The sequence below is a fragment of the Taudactylus pleione genome, unplaced genomic scaffold (genome assembly GCF_031769625.1).
Source record: "Taudactylus pleione unplaced genomic scaffold, aTauple2 ptg000258l, whole genome shotgun sequence".
Classification (NCBI taxonomy): Eukaryota; Metazoa; Chordata; class Amphibia; order Anura; family Myobatrachidae; genus Taudactylus; species Taudactylus pleione.
The window spans coordinates 1,105,281-1,128,546 of NW_028284660.1; the positions used below are offsets into that span (position 1 = coordinate 1,105,281).

General features: G+C 45.1%; 1 protein-coding gene across 3 annotated transcripts in view; it reads right to left on the reverse strand.

The window, feature by feature from the left end:
• Positions 1-23,266, reverse strand: part of SCNN1A (sodium channel epithelial 1 subunit alpha) — a 100,603-nt gene that overhangs the window by 16,184 nt on the left and 61,153 nt on the right. For all 3 annotated transcript variants that reach the window (XM_088480924.1, XM_088480923.1, XM_088480922.1), the window contains exons 8-12: positions 17,458-17,575; positions 15,115-15,193; positions 11,196-11,253; positions 10,272-10,315; positions 5,741-5,816 (exon numbers count right to left, since the gene is read on the reverse strand). In XM_088480924.1, the coding sequence (XP_088337050.1) occupies positions 5,741-5,816; positions 10,272-10,315; positions 11,196-11,253; positions 15,115-15,193; positions 17,458-17,575 (375 nt within the window). The remainder of the gene's footprint in view (positions 1-5,740; positions 5,817-10,271; positions 10,316-11,195; positions 11,254-15,114; positions 15,194-17,457; positions 17,576-23,266) is intronic.

Here is a 23,266-nt window from a genome sequence, read left to right on the forward strand (position 1 = left end):
GTCGCGATGGTCACGACCATCGCGGCCATCAAAATGCACGCTCGTATAGCCTGTGGGTGGTGACCCACAGCTATACGAGCGTCCAGGAGGACGCTCCATGAAAATGGAGCCCGGCCCTCATTCAGAGCGTGCGCTCTGCTCAGAGCGTACGGCTCTGAATGAGGGCCTAAATCCCTAACATTTGATGAATTCCCTTTCAACTAACCGGCTTTGAAATATGAAGTCTACATGCAAATCATTGCCTCCGGCTGGCAAACAATGCTGGAATGTGCGATCTCGTAACAGCCAGAGCGCCGTAGTTTGTTATTCTCGGCTTTACACCAAGATGGGGTCACAGTATAACGAGGGGGGGGGGGGGGGGGGACTGTGAAAGGAGCAAGGTTTTCAATAGTAAGAATACTTGGCCGCTGTACAGCAAAATATGGCTAACAGCAAGACAGAACTGAAAGTCAAATGAAACAATTAAAGGATAAACACTTCACAGTAGGAGAGAACAGGTTACACCTGCCTAACAGTAGCAGCTTTGCCAAGACCATGGTAATGATATGGTAATGATACGCTCTGCTTTTGTCTTATGACATGTTTCCCAGAACCCCACCCGGCTCTGTCCCGGAGCAACCAGTCTCCATCCAATCAGTATTCTCTGAGGCCTGAACAAGTTTATGCTTCAGTTATCCTTCATTTCCCACATTACGTTCCTTCCTCGTGTGATAAAGCAGAAGAATGTTATGTAAATACAAGCGACGTCAATAGAAAGAAGAGGTTTGCACAGCTCAGGGCCGTTACTAGGGTGGTGCCACCTGTACCATGGCACAGGGCAGGAGGCGCTGTTCGGGCCTGTCAATTTTCCTGTTTATCAACATTCTCACTTGTAGCTTCCTCTTCTTCTATCCCCAGCAACTCCTGGCCTCCACCATCTCTTCCCAGGCCCTTCCCCACGAGGCCATGGCCTTTATTCAGGTGCGCTCTCTCATGTCCCTGTTTAAAAAAATGGGGGGGGGGCGCGCCAATGCTCTCTCTGGCATAGGGCACCAAAAAGTCTAGTTACGTCTCTGGCACGGCTCATAGTTATTACTGACAGTTACCAGCAGCAAGCAGCACATAATAAACACAGGTTTTTAACACTCATGGGTGACAAGGGTGTGAGGCTACCGGGGTAATGTTTACATCTTCTTGCTCTGGGGTCTATGTACTATGCCTTGGAGAGAGATAAAGTACCAGCCAATCACCTCCTGTCTGTCATTTTTCAAACACAGCCTGTACAGTGACAGTTAGGAGCTAACTGGTTGATACATTGGGGTCTATGTACTACATACTTGCCGACTTTACAGAACTCCTCGCCAGGAGAGGAGATTCTGCTGACATCTTTGGGGGGCTGGGCCGGACTGTAGACGCCATTAGGCCCCCACCCCACCACAGAAAAAGGCTGTGATTTGTGGGTCCGTGAGTAGGGGGAGGGGCTAAATGATGCAATTTGCATAATTTTAGCCCCACCCCCTCCCTATGGACCTGTGAATTCCCTGTAAAATCTTTCCATCCTGTCCACTTTACTAAAAAAAACAACAAAAAAACAAAAACAAAAAACAACAGGAATCTCCTGCAACTTCCAGGAGAATCAGAAGAAGGATGGGCGCTTAAATAATGTTCTGATGACATGGAACTTCAATGCAGCTCACCAGGAAGGGGTGGCTGACCCCTGTAGAGACTAGTGCAAAGATACAAAAAGAGCTGGGAGCGCTAAAAGTCCCTTGTTAATTTTATATCTCGATTAGAAATAACTTAAAACCATTAACAAGTGATTTTTAGCGCTCCCAGCTCTTTTTGTAACTTCCAGGACAGTAGGCACAGGTGTGCTTAAGATGTACTAAGCTTTGGAGAGAGATAAAAGTGGACGTAAAGTCCCAACCAATCAGCTCCTAACTGTGACTTTACAGGTTGTGTTTAAAAAATGACAGTTAGGAGCTAATTGGTTGGGACTTTATCTACGTCCACTTCATCTCTCTCCAAGACTTTGTACACAGACCCCTCTGAGAGCTGACTTTGCTCGTAGGTCAGTTTTATCTGCCACCCCTCTTCACCCCAGTACCTCAACTTTTCTTGGGAAAGATTATGGTTTATAGAGGGCCCCTGGCAACTAACTTATGGACGCTCCCAACAATTTTATTGGCAAATTGATGTCCTGAGCTCCTTTCCCCCCCATCTCTATGTTTTGTAGCAATATCCTCTCTTCACAACCTCCCCCCACCACACACACACACACACACACACACACACACACACACCCCCATCTCCACATTGTGGTCCCTGCACTCCAGTGATTAACTTTACTCGAGCCCTGCTCACTGGTCCCCAGACAGCTCTCCAGTCTCCACTGACTGGCATTACAGACGCTGCCAGGAGCTGGACCATGAACAAGTAGCGCAGGCGAGTGGAGACTTGGGTAGGGATCCAGATGCCTAAAAGGGGCAGCATCAGGGCAATGGCTTCTGCCCTGTGGGGGTCCTTTATGTGTGGTGGCCCATTGGTTCACCTCCTCATCCACCCTACCTATAATCCAGTACTGACTTTTCTTAAAGAAATCACCTAGGTAAATGGTGTGTGAAAGACATTTTATTATTAAGATTTTCAACACAAAAATGTAAACGAATACCAGGGGCTTCACCAACCAAATTACAAACTGAAATCTTTCACCAGCGTCTATGGCATGGTCCCTTTGATGTGCAATGCCGGCTGTGGAGCCACACTTCATATGGTAGGGACTAAGGGCCTGACTCAGATGCGCTCGCGAGCGCTAAGCGCTCGCAAGCGGGTCGATGGTGGCCCACTGCGCGAGACCCGGATAGCGACCCGGATATTGACGGCCAAACTGTCGCTCCGGATCTCGTACCAAAGGGGGCGTGGTGTCAATGTTGAGTGACAGCATGCCCCCCTTTGGTGGGTGGGCCGGGGGAGTGGCTGCCCAAACGGAGGCGTTCCCATGTGAACGCCTCCATTTGGGGACGGCCCCACTGACATCACGAGTGATGTCAGTGGGAGAGATTTTGGCTCTGGGAGCAAAAATCTCTCTGGGGCTTGTGGTAACGAGACCCTACCACAAGGGTCTCGTCGGAAGCCTGATGGTCGCGATGGTCTTGACCATCGCGACCATCTTCCTGGCCGCTCTCTATAGCTGTGGGTGGTTACCCACAGCTATGCGAGCGGCCAGGAGGCCGCTCTAAAAAACAAAAAGGCCGGCCCTGATTCAGAGCGAGCGCTCTGTCAGAGCGTCCGGCTCTGAATCAGGCCCTAAGCTCAATGTCTTCCCGAATTTAGGGAGTCTCTAGGGACGCTTTATGATCCACTTGCGGTAGAACCTTCATCTGCCCAGTAACCTGTCCATCCAGTCGATCATGTGGTTTTAAGCACTGGAAGACGGACAAGAAACAATTGTTCAAATTGGTTAAATTCGTGTGTTTTAACCAATTTGTCTGAACGACCATTTTTGTCTGTTTTCCAGTGTTTGTGAGCAGGTGGTCGAATTGTCTGTTTTTCCCGTGCATTGCCGGGTTTTCATTCCGGCCAGCCAGATTGGACGGATGTCTGGCGGATGGTTGTATAGTGGATGGCCAGCATGAGTAAGATTGCCAAGGAAAGTTCTTAATGGTTTTGATGGACGTTTTTTTGTCTAATCGGGTATTCAGTAATCACATGTGTTTGCAATTTCTAATTGAGAGTAGGTATTTAAACCCCATCAGTGAACCACAGATCTATATACCTATACTCCTGAGGAAGCTGGTGGATAATTTACCAGTGAAACGCGTTGAGAGGTTTTATTTCTACAAACTCCCAAATCTACTGGATGTTCTTTGGACTAAGGGACTGATTCTGAGCCGCTCGTAAGCGGCAGTATGCTCGTTCCGAGCGATGTTCGCCCATCTGCGCATGCGTACGGTTTTTAATACGCATGCGCGAACCAGTCAGTGCGGGCGAAAATAGTTTGTTCGCTATATAGCGAATGCCTGCTATTTTGAGTGACAGAATGAGGCGTTTGTGGGTGGTAACAGGGGAAGGTGCTTGAAAACGGGGAGTGGAGATCACAACGCAGGCGTGCTTAAAGGTCAAAACGGGCGTTTTATGGGTGTGCATAATTAATACAGCAGCGTCATTGACCACGTCACTTGGTTGTTTTATAGTCAGAACTGCTCGCAATATAGTGGTAGGAAAAACCAACCACAAGAATAGCGAGCAGTTCATACGCTGTTCGATGTACTCGATTAATCTAATAAATAGCGGACATGACGTATGATGCGAGCGGCCAGGGGGCGTATTTTTCAAATAAACGACCGCATGTTTTGTTCGCTCGTTCAGACATGGAGGCGGCAACAGACTGCAAGGAGCGAACGGTTCATTTGAATAGCCACCCCCTTTTTCTGAACGAGCGAGCGCTAATTGCGTCCGGCTCTGAATCAGGCCCTAACTACTTAAACCTCCGTGACAAGGATTGCGGTGCTTCAAAGACCAACTGGGTGTTTTTTCTTGTTTACCTTACTCAAATACACAGTGGATGCTAAAAGGACTTTTGGAAATACACTCTACGTACTGGTAATTTCTCGTGCTGCTTTATTATCCTTATGGACATATAGGAGGGAGTCCTAATCCCAGTATACACCAATTGGGAGTCGCTATTAATTGATATACTTTTGCATTTTAATCTTGATTGTGTTTTTTTCCTTAATTTTTTCATTGTTTTTTTTTTTTATTGCAAATCTGAATACCTAACTATGCAATGCATGCAATGGTTTTAGTGTACCACTTTGTGATAATTAATTAAATGCATTGTTTTATAGCCTAAAACCGTCCATCATACTTTTTAATTATGTATTTGAATTTTTGGATTCATTAGCGCTGGTTCTTTTACCAATTTCTTTTTTTGATTATTGTTGGGACTGACCATCCCTTTTCCCAGCGGCTTATCTGACAGCACGACAGTATTATTTATTTTTCACCTGTCCATCCAGAGCCATAACCCCACTCCTCAGCTCACTTACAGACACCCTGCGGTGTTGCCAGGCCCAGCAACGCAGGGACTAGGGGCACAGCTGTACCAGGCCCCAAGGTTCCAGGGGGCCCCATAGATAACTAGAACTAAATGTTGCCCGCGCTCCTGAAGTGATCAGCAGGGCGCAGGAAATGGGATCCATTCGGAGAGCTGCAGTAACTGCTTTTGCAATAATGTTTTTTCTTCATCGCGGTGCAACGTGCCTGACGTCACTGCTGAAACAGAACACAGGAGCCACTGCGGGCTGCCAGAAGTAGGGAAGTGTGTGAGTTGGAGGGTGACTAGGGGGGCTGGAGAGACACTGGGTGGGCTGGAAAGGCACACTTGCTAGGGACCCGGGGATGGGGGCCCCTAAAAAGAAAAATTACAAAAATAGGTGGACCGGGTCACATGATTTCTGTTGCTGGCCCTCGGTGTGGCTCCACCATGTCTGCTAAAGTAGGATGTGAAGTGGTGGGAAGCCTGCTACCTTTGTGTATATGCTCTGTCATTGGGTGGACTTGAATACTGAGGGCGATGTCTCCACAGGGGGTATAGCTACGTGCCCTGTAATGTTGTAAATTCTTGTGGGGGAGGAAGGTAACTGTATTGCACACTGCACTGCCAGGCCCCACTCTCGACTCACCAACACAGATAGCTTTTGCTGGAAAGAAAGTTATACAAAACAGTTCCAAGCAACAAATTAGACCATGATCAACTTACGTTAAGTGTAGGAGATTCCTGGATGGTTTTAAAATTCATTTCTTCAAAGTAAATGTTCAGTTTTGCAATCCCTTTCCTGGTAACAAAGCAGATTAAGATTTCTCATTCTCAAGCACCGTCAATGGGAAAAGCGAGGTTGGATGATGAATTACTATTACATTCGATATACAGTGTATAAAATTACCCAGGTTAAAAAAAAATAAAAAAATCAGTTATTGGCATTTCCTCAAAATACAGTTAATTAAGTAAAAATGTCCTGAAATAAATCACTACATGAAAAAGTTTGTTCAAAACCAGAAAGCCATTTATGTCAGTTTACTCTATTTCTATTTTATGTATTGACAATTAATAATAATTAGGAGTAATTAATTAGAAACCAAAGGCATACATAAATGTTGCAATGTCACATCAACATTCTGGTGTATGATGTATAAGTAATATGTTCCGAGGTTGCTAAAATAAGTAATTGAAGGATAATACAATTATATAATTGAATAAAGACCAATTGTAAAACACAACTTCTCATTCATAGGTGCCTATTCATTAAACCTAAAAATTCTCTAGAGATAATTAGGTTTAGAACTCTCATGGAGTTCTACCTAATTATAGGTGGAATTCATCATTCCACCTCTCCATAAGTATCTAATCCGAAAAGCTGTCATTTTTGCGATGACAGCTTTCGGGAAATAGATACTCTTCCCTGCCTACACTACATTATCGCGTCTGGAAACAGTGCTGCGCATGCGCTGTTACATCTGTAAAACCAGCGCATGCGCAGCACTGCCTACAGATGCGTTAAGTTTGTGTACCCGCCACCGATCCCCCTCCGCTCACCTACCCCCCCCCCCGACTTACCTGTCCGCACATGTCCACCAGCCTCCGGAGCCTGAGGACGGAGCAGAGCGCCGGAGGGACTCGTCGGGGGACCTGCACACGCGGATACAGGTAAGTCGATTCTGCTCTTCGCCACCTCACAGTGGCGAATAGTAACTGCATCAAATTCCGAAAATTCATAATTTTCGGAATTTGATGAATACCACAATTTCCACATCCCCATACATTAGTGTGGAAATTAACACAGGGGAACTTAACAAGGAGATATCTGTGATATCTCCTGTGCTAAGTCTGTTCATGAATACCAAAATAACGTTATTTAAGGAAAATGTCCTTAAAAAACGTTATTTTAGTGTTGATGAATAGGCCCCATAGTGAGATCATAGAATAGAAAACAGTGGTCAGTAGTTCCAAGGTTTCGTTTAACGCTCTTGGTGCCAGGGTGCCCAATTTGTGAATCCACATGGATTACAACTGTAGTAATGTTTTACTACCATTACCTCCCTGAGCTATATATATATAACAATTCCCTGATAAAGATACATATTTATTGTCTAGAGCAAGTTTTTTTTTAATTTTGTGTGGTTTCTGTTATGCAAGTTAAACTGTGTTTGATGGGCAAGAACTAAATTCCTCCCAGTATTCAATCCCCCCCCTAACAAAATGGAAAAAAATGTAAAGTTGTCCCAATACATTCACAGCCAGGTGCGTATGAAGGCACTCATCAACTAATAGTAATAATATTAGCAGCATGGTCACAGCAAGTGTTCCCTCTCAGTTGATTGATCGGCAAATATTAGTGTTACAGATGTGAAAATAAAGAAACAATGTACAGGGGTGCAGTAAGCAGAAGACTCTCTCAACCCCATCAATCACAAAGCTCGGCTTCTAGTAACCATCGGTTGGAGCTCTGTGCCCTCTGAATATGGGCTAATGGAATACAAAGTCATGGTGGATGGCAGGTGAAGCTTTATGGTGATTTAATACAGGAAATGAAGAGAAGGTCTATGTTCCCCTCACACACGTTCCTGTGTTCTGGCACAGCCAGCATTGCTAGTGCCTGTACAGTGTACACAGATACCAGGTTATTACATCCTAACCTCTCACATGGATCAATTTATGCGTCGTAAGTGCTAACTAAGCGGTCTATGTACTAAACCGTGGGGAGAGATAAAGTGGGCGGAGATAAGGGGGTCTATGCACTAAGCCTTGAAGACAGATAAAGTGGATGGAAGTAAAGTACCAATCAGCTCCTGACTATTTTTTTAAAAACACAGCCTATAAAGTGACAGTTAGGAGCTGATTGGTTGGTACTTTATCTCCAATGCTTAGTACATAGACCCCTAAAAATCTGCAGTGGTGCATATTGCAGCAATACACAATTTTAGTGGCGTCGCAAATTACTAACCAGTGGATTTCTCTGCTTCAACAGCAGCCCAACGCTGCCGGCGGAGTGTCGCTGTGAAACACACATGAAAAGTGCGCACATTAATGTGACCTGGCAGCTTGGCCGTGCAGTGGTGTCACTATGGGTGGTGACACCCAGTGCATCACATAGGTAAGCCTCGCACCCGAGAGGCCACGCCCCCCCGATGTGTGCCATTTTGTAGCGTCCCCAGCCTCTCCAAACAAAAGGGGACATTGATCATGCTCGCATGCGTACATCATCCATCACTGCTTCCACGCTGCTCGGTGACACCAAATTAGCAGAACAGCTCTGCAATTTTGGTGTCACCTTGTATGGCTCATAACTCCCTAGTGATGCCACCAAGGACGTGGAGACAATATGTGGGTCTTGGAGATACAAGGGGGTGTGGCCAAATCTGAAAGGCGGGGTCATCCCAGCTCCGGAAAATTGGGAATACAATGCACGCTGCCAGGAAATGGAGGCACACACCACAGATGGGGACATTCCTTGTCCTCCACAGCTCACTGGGTCACCAACAAGCTCCCAAGACACTGCCGGGCCTGGGCAATTAGTACCCACTCCCCACCTCGTGTCACCCCTGTCTGACAGGGATGAAGAGAAACATTTCCAGCTTTGCAGGTGTCCCATTGCTGACGCTTCTTATGTAGAGTTAAGCTGCCGTCCCCATAGCGGTCTATGAGGAATGGAGGAAAGCAATACTAATTAGGCATAAACTTTATCATCACCTAAGAGAAGGTTAGAAAAGTCCTTTCTCTATGGAAACACCGGAGAAAAAGCTATTCTCACTTTCATAAATAAACACCATAAGTACACTTATAGAAAGGCATTAAAAAAAAACTAGTTGGGGGACTTAGGCCCTGATTCAGAGCCGCTCGCAAAAAGCGAGCGCTCGCTCTGAATCAGGGCCGCCACTTTTTTTTTTTTAAACCGGCCTCCTGGCCGCTCGCTAATGGTCGCGACGATCGTGACCATCAGGCTTGCGACGAGACCCTTGTGGTAGGGTCTCGTACCCGCAAGCCCCAGTGAGCTTCCTGCTCTAATAGAGCAGGAAGCTCACTACTGACATCACGAGTGATGTCAGTAGGGCTGCCCACAAACACCAGGCGTTCCTTCAGGAATGCCTCCGTTTATCCAGCCACCCCCCTCCCCTCCTACAAAACGGGGCGAGCTGTCGATCCACATCTACAGCCACCCCGTTTGTAGCGAGCCCCGGAGCGAGTGAATTTGCAATGCCCCAACATCGACCCGCTTGCGAGTGCATAACGCTTTGCGAGCAAGTCTGAATCAGGCCCTTAGACGGTAATATAATACAGGTTGAGTCTCCCATATCTAAATATTCCGAAATACGGAATAATTTTGGCATGACTGAGATAGTGAAACCTTTGATTTTTGATGGTTCAATGTACACAAACTTTGTTTAAGGCACAAATTCTTAAGAATAGTTTATCAAATTTACTTTCAGGCAGTGTGTATAAGGTGTATATGAAACAAATTAATTTAAATTTCTGTACACAAACATTGCTTGAGCCACAAAATTATTGAAAATATAGTATAAAATGACCTGCAGGCTGTGTGTGTATAAGGTGTATAGAATGACCTGCAGGCTGTGTGTATAAGGTGTATAGAATGACCTGCAGGCTGTGTGTATAAGGTGTATAGAATGACCTGCAGGCTGTGTGTGTATAAGGTGTATAGAATGACCTGCAGGCTGTGTGTGTATAAGGTGTATAGAATGACCTGCAGGCTGTGTGTATAAGGTGTATAGAATGACCTGCAGGCTGTGTATATAAGGTGTATAGAATGACCTGCAGGCTGTGTGTGTATAAGGTGTATATAATGACCTGCAGGCTGTGTGCATAAGGTGTATATAATGACCTGCAGGCTGTGTGCATAAAGTGTATATAACACATAAATGCATTCTGTGTTTAGATTTGGGTCCCATTCCCAAGATATTTCATTATGGTATGTAAATATTCCAAAATATGGAATATTCTGTTATTCAAAATGCCCCTGGTCCCAAGCATTTTGGATATGGGAGACTCAACCTGTATGCTATTAAATTAAAGCCCGATTGAAATATATTTTCTCTAGTACTCTCAATGAATTTGCTATTAAATTACAGTAACTGGATGTAGAGACGTGAGAAATCCAGGATACGATGTTTCAGTGGAAATCATGCTTACTGAAGGCAAATTTTACACATTTCTATATTTAACAAGGGAGCTCGGTATAGAAGATACAGAAACGGACAACAGATGCACCTCTTACCTGTCAGTAAAATTGGACTGTGACAATGTGTGGAACACCCAATTCTGTAACAAGAGACATTTGGTCACATAAAATACTGCATTTAATTATATAAATTATAGAACAACTGCACACAACATTAATATTTTAATATGTGGAGGTAAAATGCTCTGGAAGTATATGATATGATGGAATTATCCTATCAAGATGCAGGTGAATTTGTTATTTGAGCTCTACCATGCAAATGGACCTCCTAGTACGAATCATTGTACTCAAGCGAGGCTTTGGGTGCCAACACAGATAAAGCATGGACAATGCAATTTGTATCGTCTGCGCCACCAACATTCGTAACCCCATACAGGGAAAAGTGCTACGGTATTAACAATACAAATAAAAATGTGATATATGATGAATTTTTTTTTTTTTTTTTTTTAACGTGTCTTCCCCAAGGCCTTTATTCGCTCGCTTGAGGATGCAAAAATACATAAATTTAATTTAACAGTGAGTGATTATGAAGCATGATCACTCACGAAAACATGGAAATGAATAGGTCTCCATGAACAGAGCTGTGAAGAGGACAGCCAGTTCATACTGCGGTCTGTTACGGTAGGATAGAAACACTTAAGGCCCAACTGCAGGTGGTCAGCCTCATTAACACGGACCTCTCATGTGAAGGCGGCCATTTTGTAGGCTGAAACTATTCAGGAGAATGCATCCTGCCATTTCCTGTTTTAAACAGTAGTAACATGGAGAAGTGAGGCGATGGTTTCTAGTTATCTGACAGATGACGGGCATAACTGAATACCAAATAGACAGTGCCCTCACAACTAATTTATATAGTGCCATCATATTCCGTTGCCCTTTAAAATTGGGAACACACAATGAAACAAGGCTGGGTACTCACAGACAGGAAAAACCTTACCATCTACAGGGAAAAGGACTCACCTCACTGACTTTGGTTGGCCAACGGGAATATCCTGCATTAAGTTGATATTCAGTCAGCCTGTAAGAAAAAAATTTAGACAGCAGACATCAAACCTCTTGTGCATATACAGAGCCTTAACAGAATGGACAGATATTCCTCCCTTCAGAACGAAACGTTCCTTCCACACAGACAATCTTTCCTACTTCTAACTAGAGATGAGCGGTTCGGTTTTGCTGAAAACTGAACACATCCGAACCTTGTGGTCCCGAGTAGAATAGAGGGCCTGATTCAGAGCCGGACGCTCTTTCAGAGCGCTTGCTCTGAATCAGGGCGGCATTTTTTTTTTTTCAGAGCCGGCCTCCTGACCACCCACAGCTTTTGCAAGCGGCTAGGTGATGTTCGCGATGGTCGAGACCATCGGGCTTGCGACGAGACCCTTGTTGTAGGGTCTTGTCCATCGCAAGCCCCAGTGAGCTTAAAGCTCTAATAGAGCCGGAAGCTCACTACTGAGGCCGCCCCCAAACTGCAGGCGTTCCTTTGGGAACGCCTCTGTTTGGCCAGCCACCCCCCCTGCCCACCTCCAAACCGGGGGAGCTGTCAATCACAATCGACAGCTGCCCCTTTTTGGTGCGAGACCCGTAGCGACTGAGCGCCCGTCGCTGGCCGGGTCTCGAGCTGGCTCCGGCATGCGCAGTGGGGGACCATCGACCCGCTTGCGAGCGCTGTGCACTTGCGAGCGGGTCTGAATCAGGCCCAGAGTCCTGACTGGTTTTCTCGCAAGTTCGGAACTCAGAGCTAAAAACTGGATCTTGCGTGGTTTGGATTGTACAGTATGTAAGTCCCGCCCTTGTGGTTTCAGGTGCTGGTGAGGTGGTCAAAACTGACTGGAAATTAATGTTATTGATGTTAATAATACTGTAGGAACAAAAAGTTTCATGAGTTTAGCGTTTTTTTTTTTTTTTTAAATACATTTTTAAAGAAATCCAAAACAGAAACAAAATATTTGAGGGTGATTTTGCTGAAACCAAAGCACGACCATGATTTAGAACCAAAACACGTGGGTCTGTGCACATCTTTCCTTTTAATATGAGAATGCCAATTGGCACTTTAAATCTCGCCAAAATCACAATGGTGACAGCAGATCCAGACTATAACTTTTCGGCCTTTGCGTTCTTTCAAACTCACACATTATATATAAATATTTATTTATTATATATTTGGGGATAGTTAGATGGCCTTTCAGTTAGGAGCAGGTTATGCTTCATTTTTACTTTTGAAGCATGATTAGGAAGTGATGATCTGAAATTCTTAACCCAGTTCTGCCCCACTAACTCCGAGCCCTGAACGCTACCATGGAGAGGCGGGCCCAACCTATCCAGTGGGCAGAGTGGATTCCTGGTGAGGTGGTTGCCCAGGTGCATTCACACACATGTATGACAACAAAAAGTGATGTCCCGTGGGAAGATGGGGTGCAGGCCGCAATGAATAATGTCCAGCGACATTTTCAGCATGGGTGGGAGCAGCACGGAGGAGGCACAAGAATGTCCCACGTGGCAAAAATTGTATGGCCGCAGCATAGCAGACACTGGGGTAGTTCAGATATCCTGCTGAAGAATGCAGGATCCAAGATTCAAGATCAAATCAGCAGAGACAACTGGGGCCTGCTACATACTGAGGTGAACTAGGGCAGTGTGGCACAATGTGAATTGGGGGCACTACAGAGTGGCATAATGTGAACTGAGGGCACTGTGTTGCATTAATGTGAACTAGGGGCAAAACAGGATGGCATGTGAGTAAGGGGCACTGCAGTGTGGCATTATGTGAACTGGGGGCACTGCAGTGTGTTCAAATGCATTTGTGGTGTTGGGAGAATTTCCACATTGTACATTTTATTGCCAATATATCATTTTGACAATTTTATTGGTACTTTACTGGCTGCTTCATTCCCCATTCTGACACTGGCCACACCCCTCCAGTTGATGGCCACACCTACCCAAATGGATGGTCCAGTCTCTTCAGGGGGTCCCCGCATTCCCTTGGTGGGACATTCATGCCCCAGTCCGACACTGTACTCATATTAATAAAGTACCAACATTTAAGGCCTCCCTTCCGCTGAGTCACCATTGTGCTATAGTTGTGTAATTAAGTGGCGTGCAAAAGAGCTGGGTATGGAAGGACGGAATTCTGAGAACTGTTGTTTTAGGTGTGGGAAGGTGCGGGATTTTGCAATTGCAAAGACGATGGTTGGAGCCACTGCCAGACATCTTAAGGGGTGGGATAGAAATTCAGGATGCTAGATTTACAAGATCAGCATTTCCACAGATCGTTGGAACAGGAGCAACATAAAAATTTATATTTAGTTTTAAACAGTTATTTTACTTCACTATTAGCCACAAATAACTCAGTTTGCGGATTGCAAAGTTCTTCGAAATAGGGAAGAAGGCAGCACGGACATGTGTTGTAAACTTCCTAATTTGTCTCAAACCACGAGCTTTCAAAGGTTGCAACATCGTCACAGCGTCATCGGAATACAGTCAATGTCTCTATAGTTTGGGAAACATTGCGCCATTGGCATTTTTTCCCCCTACCAGCGGAGACATATTACTCAGACTTTTATAAAATGCAATAAAGCCTTACTTCTGTTGGGATAAATAAAAAAAAAATAAAAGCTAAAGAATGGCTAAAAAAACAAACAAAAAAAATGAAAAGCTTAAATAAATATTAGTGAATATAAATAAGCACAGATCAAAATAGCAATAAACAGCAGCGAACATAATGAAATGCTCAAAGCCATATTACAAGGAATTAATAAAATGGCTGAAATACAGAATAGCTCTAGGTGTATAGATATAAAATAGTGCTAATTAGTAGTTCAAGTTAATTAATAGCAAATAATACTGCAAAGGAAAAATTGCTAAAGTACATTAAACTATACATATATATATATATCTCTATCTATCTATATATATCTATATCTATATCTATCCACACACTATATATATCTATATATGTCCACACACTATATATATCTATATATATATATATCTATATCCATCTATATATATCCACACACTATATCTATCTATATATATATATATATATATATATATATATATATATATATATATATTTATATTCTTTTTAGCTATTAAACAAAAACACCCAAGTAAACGAATAGCTCAGATAGATAAAAATTAGTAATCTTGGCGTTTTATTGATAAAAAAAACAAAACACAAAAAACAGTGCAGCCAAACTATATTAAAAATGACAACATTACGCAAACAATTCAACCTGAGATACTCTGGTACAGATTTAGAGCTGCTCGCAAGTTGGATGCAGATGCAGCCGCATTGCTTGCTGGTAAATAAATGCGGATCTCCGTCTGTATTGAAAGTATAGGTATACAGATGTGTCCTCATACATCTAGCCTCAATACACCACGCAACGCAACTTTCCCGCCGTGAGTGAGCCACCAGGTCCCGTGCTACTCTGCTAGTGTCAGATGTATTTTCGGCAAAAAAAATAAAAAAAAGACGCCTGGCACTAGCAGAATCTCACGGGACCTGGCGCGCCGAGGTGGTCTTTTTAGCGCGACTGCAGTAAAGATATATAAAGGACACATCTGTACTTGCCTACTTTTTAATTCTCCTCTCTGGTAGAAGCCCGCAGAGGAGATGCGAACGACCACTTTGGGGGCTGGGGCCGGGCCCTTCTGTGGCAATCTTCCCATCGATATTCAAGAGGATGACTTATGCGCATAAAGTATCAAATATCCTGACCCAGTGCCAGTCTTTGCTTTCAGTGGTGTGAGAGATTGGTCTGATATCAGATTGATCCCTGTGTACGCCTTATACCGCTGAATAGCCCGCATTGAAAAAAAAACCCTTGGATCACATCTTACACAGGAAACCTCCAGCTCGCAGTATGGCGGTACTTACAGGCACGGCTTGCGGCACTTAGCGAAACATCCCAGCTTGTGATGACTCAATTCGTCATTGAGTTTATAGTAACAGTAACCTGTTGGGTTATTAAAGAAATAATTAAGTCTTTAGCTCCGGTGTAATAGAGGTGCAGTACTTTATAAAATGACCGTATATGTGACATTGGACCTTATCCCTGAATAAAATACACAGTCACTATAGCACTATGTTGTCATCCATTCATTTAAGATAACATTTTGTAATAACAGATTTACTTATAAAATATAAATATCATGTAATTTGTATGAGCTATGAATTATTGGACGGGGAATTAAGGATTTTGTTCTGTCTATTATTTTTAGATACTTTTCATGGGGGTTTAGCGTCCATTTTATAAATTTTCCTCACTGTACGATGCTGCGAATTGCGTCTTTTCAAAAATACCACAAGTGTCCTCATAACATAAAACCCTCCTAAAGCTGGAGTTATTCTTTGGGCTCCATTTACGAACGAGTTTTAACCATTTTAAGACCCGTTAGACAGGATAGCCTTGTTTCTTGTATTTATGGATAATTGCAGCTCTGGTTTTCTGCAGAGTTCCAGCAGCGCTATTTTGTTTTCTTATCCCCCATAAAGTATTGCATACGGTATTTATCAACCAGTGGTACATGTAATATAGCGCTCGTTGGCAGAATTTGTTTTCTCTGTGCTTTTTCTGATGTTATATTAGTACTATGGTCCCGGCGGGGAGGCTGCGGCATCTGGGTCCTTACCCAAAATGCACTGCTACAGCTCTTCTCCGCCCCTTTCCTCCCACTCTCCGCCCGTTTCCTCCAGATATCCGCCCCTTTCCTCCCATTCCCATCTCCAGCTCTCTGCCCCCTCCGTCCAACTCTCCGGAGGCTGCCCTGTCCTATTAATTCACCAGCGACAGCGGGCACAGGAAACACTGTTGCCTGCCATGGCCAGATTAACAATAGGGCGGATGGAGCTACAGCTCAAGGCCTCCACATAAAAATAGGCCCATCATCAAGCAGCATGATGACCAGATGCCAGCAAGCCACAACGTCATCCATAAATCAAAAGGATACATTTTCTTTTCTAATTTCCTCACAATATGATGCAATTTTTATACTTTTATGTATTTAGGGAGACTTTTTTGCTGTTCGTGTTGGGGTGTATACACCCACATAGCACTGGCCACACCCACACAGCACTGGCCACACCTACTCTGCTTCTCACAATAAGCCCATGGTCATTTCCAGCCCCAGGCCCATATGGCCCTTAATCCGGCCCTGTTGCCTGCTCACTAACACCATCGATCACCGGCAAGCAGGTCAGTGATGAATACAGGGTAAGAAAATTAAAATTGTCCTGCGAGCTGCAGCGCTATATTGTGCAATAAATGAAACTCGTTCGTAAATGGATATCCTTTATCAAAAATGTGCTCCTGCTAGTGGGTATATTTACTAAAGTCCGGATTTATAGAAGTGGAGATTTTGCCCATAACAACCAATCACATTCTTTCCAACTATCATTTATCTAGAAGATAATAGCTAGAATCTGATAGGTTGCTATGGGCAACATCTCCACTTCTAAAAAAAAACCACACTTTAGTAAATATAGTATACCCCTAAGAATCTGGAAAACATGAACCGCTGAGGCTATCCTATGGATGCCATTTGTACCCACTAAACAGATGAGGCATTCGTGCATTTAACCAGTAGGCAGAGGGAACAACAGATGAAATTTTGGAGCATTGGAACAACCAAACAAAAAAAAAGGTTGTCAGTTTCTAGGGGAAATGTAATAGGGTCAAAGTCTTTGGCGTGTTTGATCGGAAGATCTCCGAATGCAATAGTTTGCGAGGTGGGCAACATTACAGTGATGTGTGGTGGGTTATGAAGCCACAAATGGCCGGCATACCAGTGCGTTTGCTGCAAACACGTAATTAAAAGAAAAAAAGCCCAGGGTACCCCTTATAAGAATAACAAGCACTAGCGCAGGAACGGACAGGCTCTGACCAATCATTGCGGCCCCATTCATTCCAATGCAGTGTCCGCAAGTGACCAGTCATTAGCGGCAGGGTCCGGAAAGAGACAAGTAGCAGTTTGAATTCACCGTATACAGTATGTGACTCACTTCAACTAATCCAGCAACACTACATTATAACATGCAATGAATGTACTGTAAGAAAATGTTAATTTTCACCACAGGCTGTATAAAGCCTTGCAGCAGGCATACACTGCTGTAATATAGCACAGGAACTGGATAGGTTTCTCAAAGCTCCCCCCGGATGTAGCACTGCTTGCTGTGTGTTCTGCATTCTGTGGTTTTGGTCCTCGTCTGCTACAGTCTTACCCCAGCTCTTGTGCTTCTTGTAATCACAATACTCCGCTCCGTCTGGAAGGGGGTAGAAGGCATAGGCACAGCCGCAGCGAGCCACCATCATAGCTTGGAAGCAGGAACGTACACAGGCCTAGAAGAGGGAACAATATAGGAGAAGGCAGAGAATAATTTATATCCCAAGTGCCGTCCTGCCAATATGATCCATCACCCTCTTACTTCCTAACTAACTGCACGGTCATAAAAATATTCCAAATATCGACATGGTCATAAAGGTTACATGGTTAGAAATTGAACACCGATCCCCATGAAAATTTCCCCCATTCTGCCTACTTCACTAGGAAGTAGGATGGAGGCGGGAGAAGTGTCTACTCTTCCAGAGGCGTGGGGGGTCACCCGAAAAAAAAATAAAAAAATCAGGAGCCTCCCGCAGGAATCGGGAGCGTAGGCAAGTATGGTCTGCATAGCCAGATGATTGGTGGACATTTCATCCATACATACTTACTTCATCACTTTCCTCTCTGGCGATAGGGGTGGGGCCAGCCTATCTGCATCAATAGGCCCCACCCCCTGTGGTAAAATGATGTGAATCCTGCATATTTAAATAGGGGGCGGTCCAAATGATGAGATTCTCATCGTGCCATTAGGTTCCACCCTCTACGTGCGGACCGCTGATCCCCGGAAAATTTCTGCCCACTTCACTAGGAACTTGAAGAGGGGGTGGGATGCGGGAGAAGGCACTTCTGAGGGCGCGGGTGAGGGGTTCCCCCAAAAAATCGTGAGTCTTCCGCAGGCTCCATGAGAGCAGGCAAGTATGGTTCCATCCCTGAACTTACCCAACCTTCGTGGGAACGCACCATAATTACCCAGCTCTACCAGTGTAGATGCAATTGAAATGCGTCCAACTCTGCAACACTAGTGCGAAAGCACGTAATATATGCTCCGCATAGTGCTAGTGCGAAAGCACCTAATATATGCTCTGCATAGTGCTAGTGCGAAAGCACCTAATATATGCTCCGCATAGTGCTAGTGCGACAGCATGTAATATATGCTCTGCACAGTGCTAGTACGAAAGCATGTAATATATGCTCCGCATAGTGCTAGTGCGAAAGCATGTAATATATGCGCCACACAGTGCTAGTGCGACAGCATGTAATATATGCTCCACACAGTGCTAGTGCGAAAGCATGTAATATATGCTCCACACAGTGCTAGTGCGAAAGCATGTAATATATGCTCCGCATAGTGCTAGTGCGACAGCATGTAATATATGCGCCACACAGTGCTAGTGCGACAGCATGTAATATATGCGCCACACAGTGCTAGTGCGACAGCATGTAATATATGCGCCACACAGTGCTAGTGCGACAGCATGTAATATATGTGCCACACAGTGCTAGTGCGACAGCATGTAATATATGCGCCACACAGTGCTAGTGCGAAAGCATGTAATATATGCTCCACATAGTGCTAGTGCGAAAGCATGTAATATATGCTCCGCATAGTGCTAGTGCGAAAGCATGTAATATATGCTCCACATAGTGCTAGTGCGAAAGCATGTAATATATGCTCCGCATAGTGCTAGTGCGAAAGCACGTAATATATGCTCCACACAGTGCTAGTGCGAGTCCCTCACTTTTTCAGGCGCGCCCAGACCTCAGGATAAGTTACAGAACACACTGACAAGAACATCCTATCCTACAATGGGAAGCCCTAAAAATGGAAGAAGAGCGTGTCTGTCAGTAAGTGTTCTGCAGCAACACAGGCTTCCATATTGTCCTCCAAGGCTCTAAACCACTATTTACTTTAGACTTCTCCTATTCTATCATATTTAAAGAACAAGTTCCAAAAACAATACTATTGTATACACCTATGAAGTAGAGATGTGCGGGTTCGGATCGGATTCGCCCGCCAAATTCGGATCTCAGAACCAGGCAGAACGTCATCTTTCATGGACAAAACGTGACATTTTGGCCATGAAATATGATGTTTTTCCATAAAAGATGATGTCTTGCCTGGTTCTGAGATCCGAATTTAGTGAGAAAATCCGAACTGAACCATCATATCTCTACTATAAAGCATTGATTACGACACACTATTACAGACAGGGGACACCACAGGACTCAGAATCATCAATATCAACAATAAATAAAAAATAAAAGTAAGGAGATTTGATGGACGATTAGTCTCTAAATAACGGCAAGTAGATGTGAAACAATGAATGTGGAAGTGACACCAATAGTGAGGAAGGAAAGTGATCTTACTTACAACACGTCCTTTCAGAGGCCCCACAAAGCAGAACCACGAGAGAGTGTCCTGTGTTTGTTACTGTATCAGTTTTGGATATTGCAGACAGTATTTATGTGGACTGAGGGCTCGATTCACTACGGATCTCTACTGCGATCGCAGCTGCGATTACGCACGCAGTACTGCTGTGAAATATATGCCAATGTCTGCAACTGCTCACCCGGCATAGGGCCGCCACACTACCGCTTTCGCACATCCGTAAGACCTCGCAATCCTGCGTATACATCGGTAACATCGGCCCTTCACGCAGAATTACGGCAGGTCTGACCTGTCTTCAGAAATTGCAACTCTCGTCGCACGCAGTAAGTACTCAAGATGCAAATGCCGTCGCAGTGGCTAATTTAGGCCCTAAATCCATTCTTGCATACCTACTATACACGATTGCTAGATAATAGGTATTCTACAGCACTCAACCCTAGGCGTGTACCTGTCACCAGATGGTGACTGAAATAGGCGAAAATCAGCGTGTAAATAAAATCTGTATAATGTCAATATAACTCTGGACTACCAGCAGCTCTCCCAGTACCAGTACGCTTATTTCGGTGTTTGCGGGGATCCCTGTATTCATTACCCTCCAGGAAAGTCCTGAAGTCTCACAAATTGCAGGGAGTCTCCACAAACTTCTGGAGGATCATGCACCTCTCTTGCTAGTAAAAATGGAAGGGACAGGGGCGTGATGAACAAATTCTCTCCTCTCCATCTCTAACTGTGCTCCTGAGAGACTTCTTGTGACATAATCAAGCTGCCAGCTTTCAGTACATAGGCTGTGAATGATCACATGACCTCAGTGTCTCAATATCTCCCTACACCAACAGCTACTTTAGATAATGCATAAGGCATTTATAGGTGAGGGAGAGAGGGGGGGTGGGGCACACTCATTGGTGGCAGCGTGGCTCCCACATGAAAAGTGTACCACACCTCTAGCTACTTATTTTGGCTGGTAGCAGCAGGTGGATCAAAGGGGTTGCATGGCACCCACCTGGGCTGTTATGCCAGGCGATTACCTTGCAGTCAGACATTTTATCTTGATTGATGGCATTAGTTTTATCCTGGTTACTTCACCGCTCCAATGCACCCTCTCAAAATGACGTTGGATTATGGCTTCATTAATAGTATTGGCTTAGATATTTAGGTTACTGGCAAGAATGCTACTAACAACAATTACTCCATGAAGCAGGGGCATTTCTAGAGAGTAGAGGGCACGTGTGCAGTCTCCGACATGGGCCCCCCTCCTCTCCGCCCGACGACCGGCAGCGCACTAAGATGTGCGCGGCCAGCGCCGGAGTTATGGACTCTGGGTACTAGAGTGTGCCCAGAGTCTATAGTGTATGCACAGGGCACTGGGAAAATGGCCACAGCAGCCATTTTCCCTGTACTGCGCATACGATGGGAAAATGGCCGCAGCGGCCATTTTCCAGTCGTTTTACAGCGCTGGACCCAAACGCCGATGTGGGACTCCGGGGAGGTAAGTAATATTATGGGTGCAGGGTGTGCGGTGCAGGGCCCCCCTGGACCCAGGGGCCCGTGTTCACCGAACACCCTGCACCCATTATAGATATGCCCCTGCCATGAAGGATGTTTAAAGAATAAAAATATAACAGAGGTTTGAGCTAGAACCGAGGGCACATAAACTTCTAGTCAGGGAGTTAAGGGTGTTTGCGTTTAATTGACAATGGGTCGGCAGCTGGGATAGGATGAGAGGTTAGGGGTCGTGTTATGTGAGAGGGTGTGTTGATAGGATGAGTGGTTAGGGGGTGTGTTATGTGGGAGGGTGTGGTGATAGGATGAGAGGTTAGGGGGTGTGTTATGTGGGAGGGTGTGGTGATGGGATGAGAGGTTAGGGGGTGTATTATGTGAGAGGGTGTGGTGATAGGATGAGAGGTTAGGGGGCGTGTTATGTGAGAGGGTGTGGTGATAGGATGAGAGGTTAGGGACGTGTTATGTGAGAGGGTGTGGTGATAGGATGAGAGGTTAGGGGGTGTGTTATGTGAGAGGGCAGGGTGATAGGATGAGTGGTTAGGGGCCGTGTTATGTGAGAGGGTGTGTTGATAGGATGAGTGGTTAGGGGCCATGTTATGTGAGAGGGTGTGTTGATAGGATGAGTGGTTAGGGGGTGTGTTATGTGGGAGGGTGTGGTGATAGGATGAGAGGTTAGGGGGTGTGTTATGTGGGAGGGTGTGGTGATGGGATGAGAGGTTAGGGGGTGTATTATGTGAGAGGGTGTGGTGATAGGATGAGAGGTTAGGGGGCGTGTTATGTGAGAGGGTGTGGTGATAGGATGAGAGGTTAGGGACGTGTTATGTGAGAGGGTGTGGTGATAGGATGAGAGGTTAGGGGGTGTGTTATGTGGGAGGGTGTGGTGATAGGATGAGAGGTTAGGGGGTGTGTTATGTGAGAGGGTGTGGTGATAGGATGAGAGGTTAGGGGGTGTGTTATGTGAGAGGGCAGGGTGATAGGATGAGTGGTTAGGGGCCGTGTTATGTGAGAGGGTGTGGTGATAGGATGAGAGGTTAGGGGGCGTGTTATGTGAGAGGGTGTGGTGACCGGATGAGAGGTTAGGGGGCATGTTATGTGAGAGGGGGTGGTGATAGGATGAGAGGTTAGGGGGCGTGTTATGTGAGAGGGTGTGGTGATAGGATGAGAGGTTAGGGGGCGTGTTATGCGAGAGGGTGTGGTGATAGGATGAGAGGTTAGGGGCCGTGTTATGTGAGAGGGTGTGGTGATAGGATGAGAGGTTAGGGGCCGTGTTATGTGAGAGGGCGTGGTGATAGGATGAGAGGTTAGGGGCCGTGTTATGTGAGAGGGTGTGGTGATAGGATGAGAGGTTAGGGGGCGTGTTATGTGAGAGGGTGTGGTGATAGGATGAGAGGTTAGGGGGCGTGTTATGTGAGAGGGTGTGGTGATAGGATGAGAGGTTAGGTGCAGTGTTATGTGAGGGTGTGGGGAATCTACAGTCTTAACTCTGCCTCTTTGAATTTGATCTCTCACCCAACCTCCCCTATTGTGTCTTTGTATCGGCTTTATTTCATAGCAGGGAAAGACTGGCAATATTGAAGCGTCCATCTTGCGGCAGTATGAGCGCACCCCTTCAATGCACTGGTTAGGCTGATTTCACCCTATTGGGGTCAGCGGCACCTCTCGACCGAGCAGGATGAATGGTGCATTGGCATCGGAGGCCGCATCACTTGCTCTGAAAGGGATAGTTGGCCCTTGCAAGTTTTAAGATCACACTTGCCCTTGTCTGGGACAGTTGGCCCTCGTAAGTTGTGATATACTTTTGGCCTAAGACAAGTGGGCGCTGGTTGTTTGCCGTTCTTTCTTCTGCCACCATACCTACCATTGTAACTAAATAAAGCTGACCAGTTATTTTTTAAGCGGCATAACTTGGTCTTGTGTGTTTATTTTAGTTAAGTTTAGTTTAAGTTTATGGGTCACATCTATCATCTGACGATAGAAAGTTTAAAAAAGTATTACATGTTAGGGATTCAGGATATATTGATACAAAATCATCTTTTAC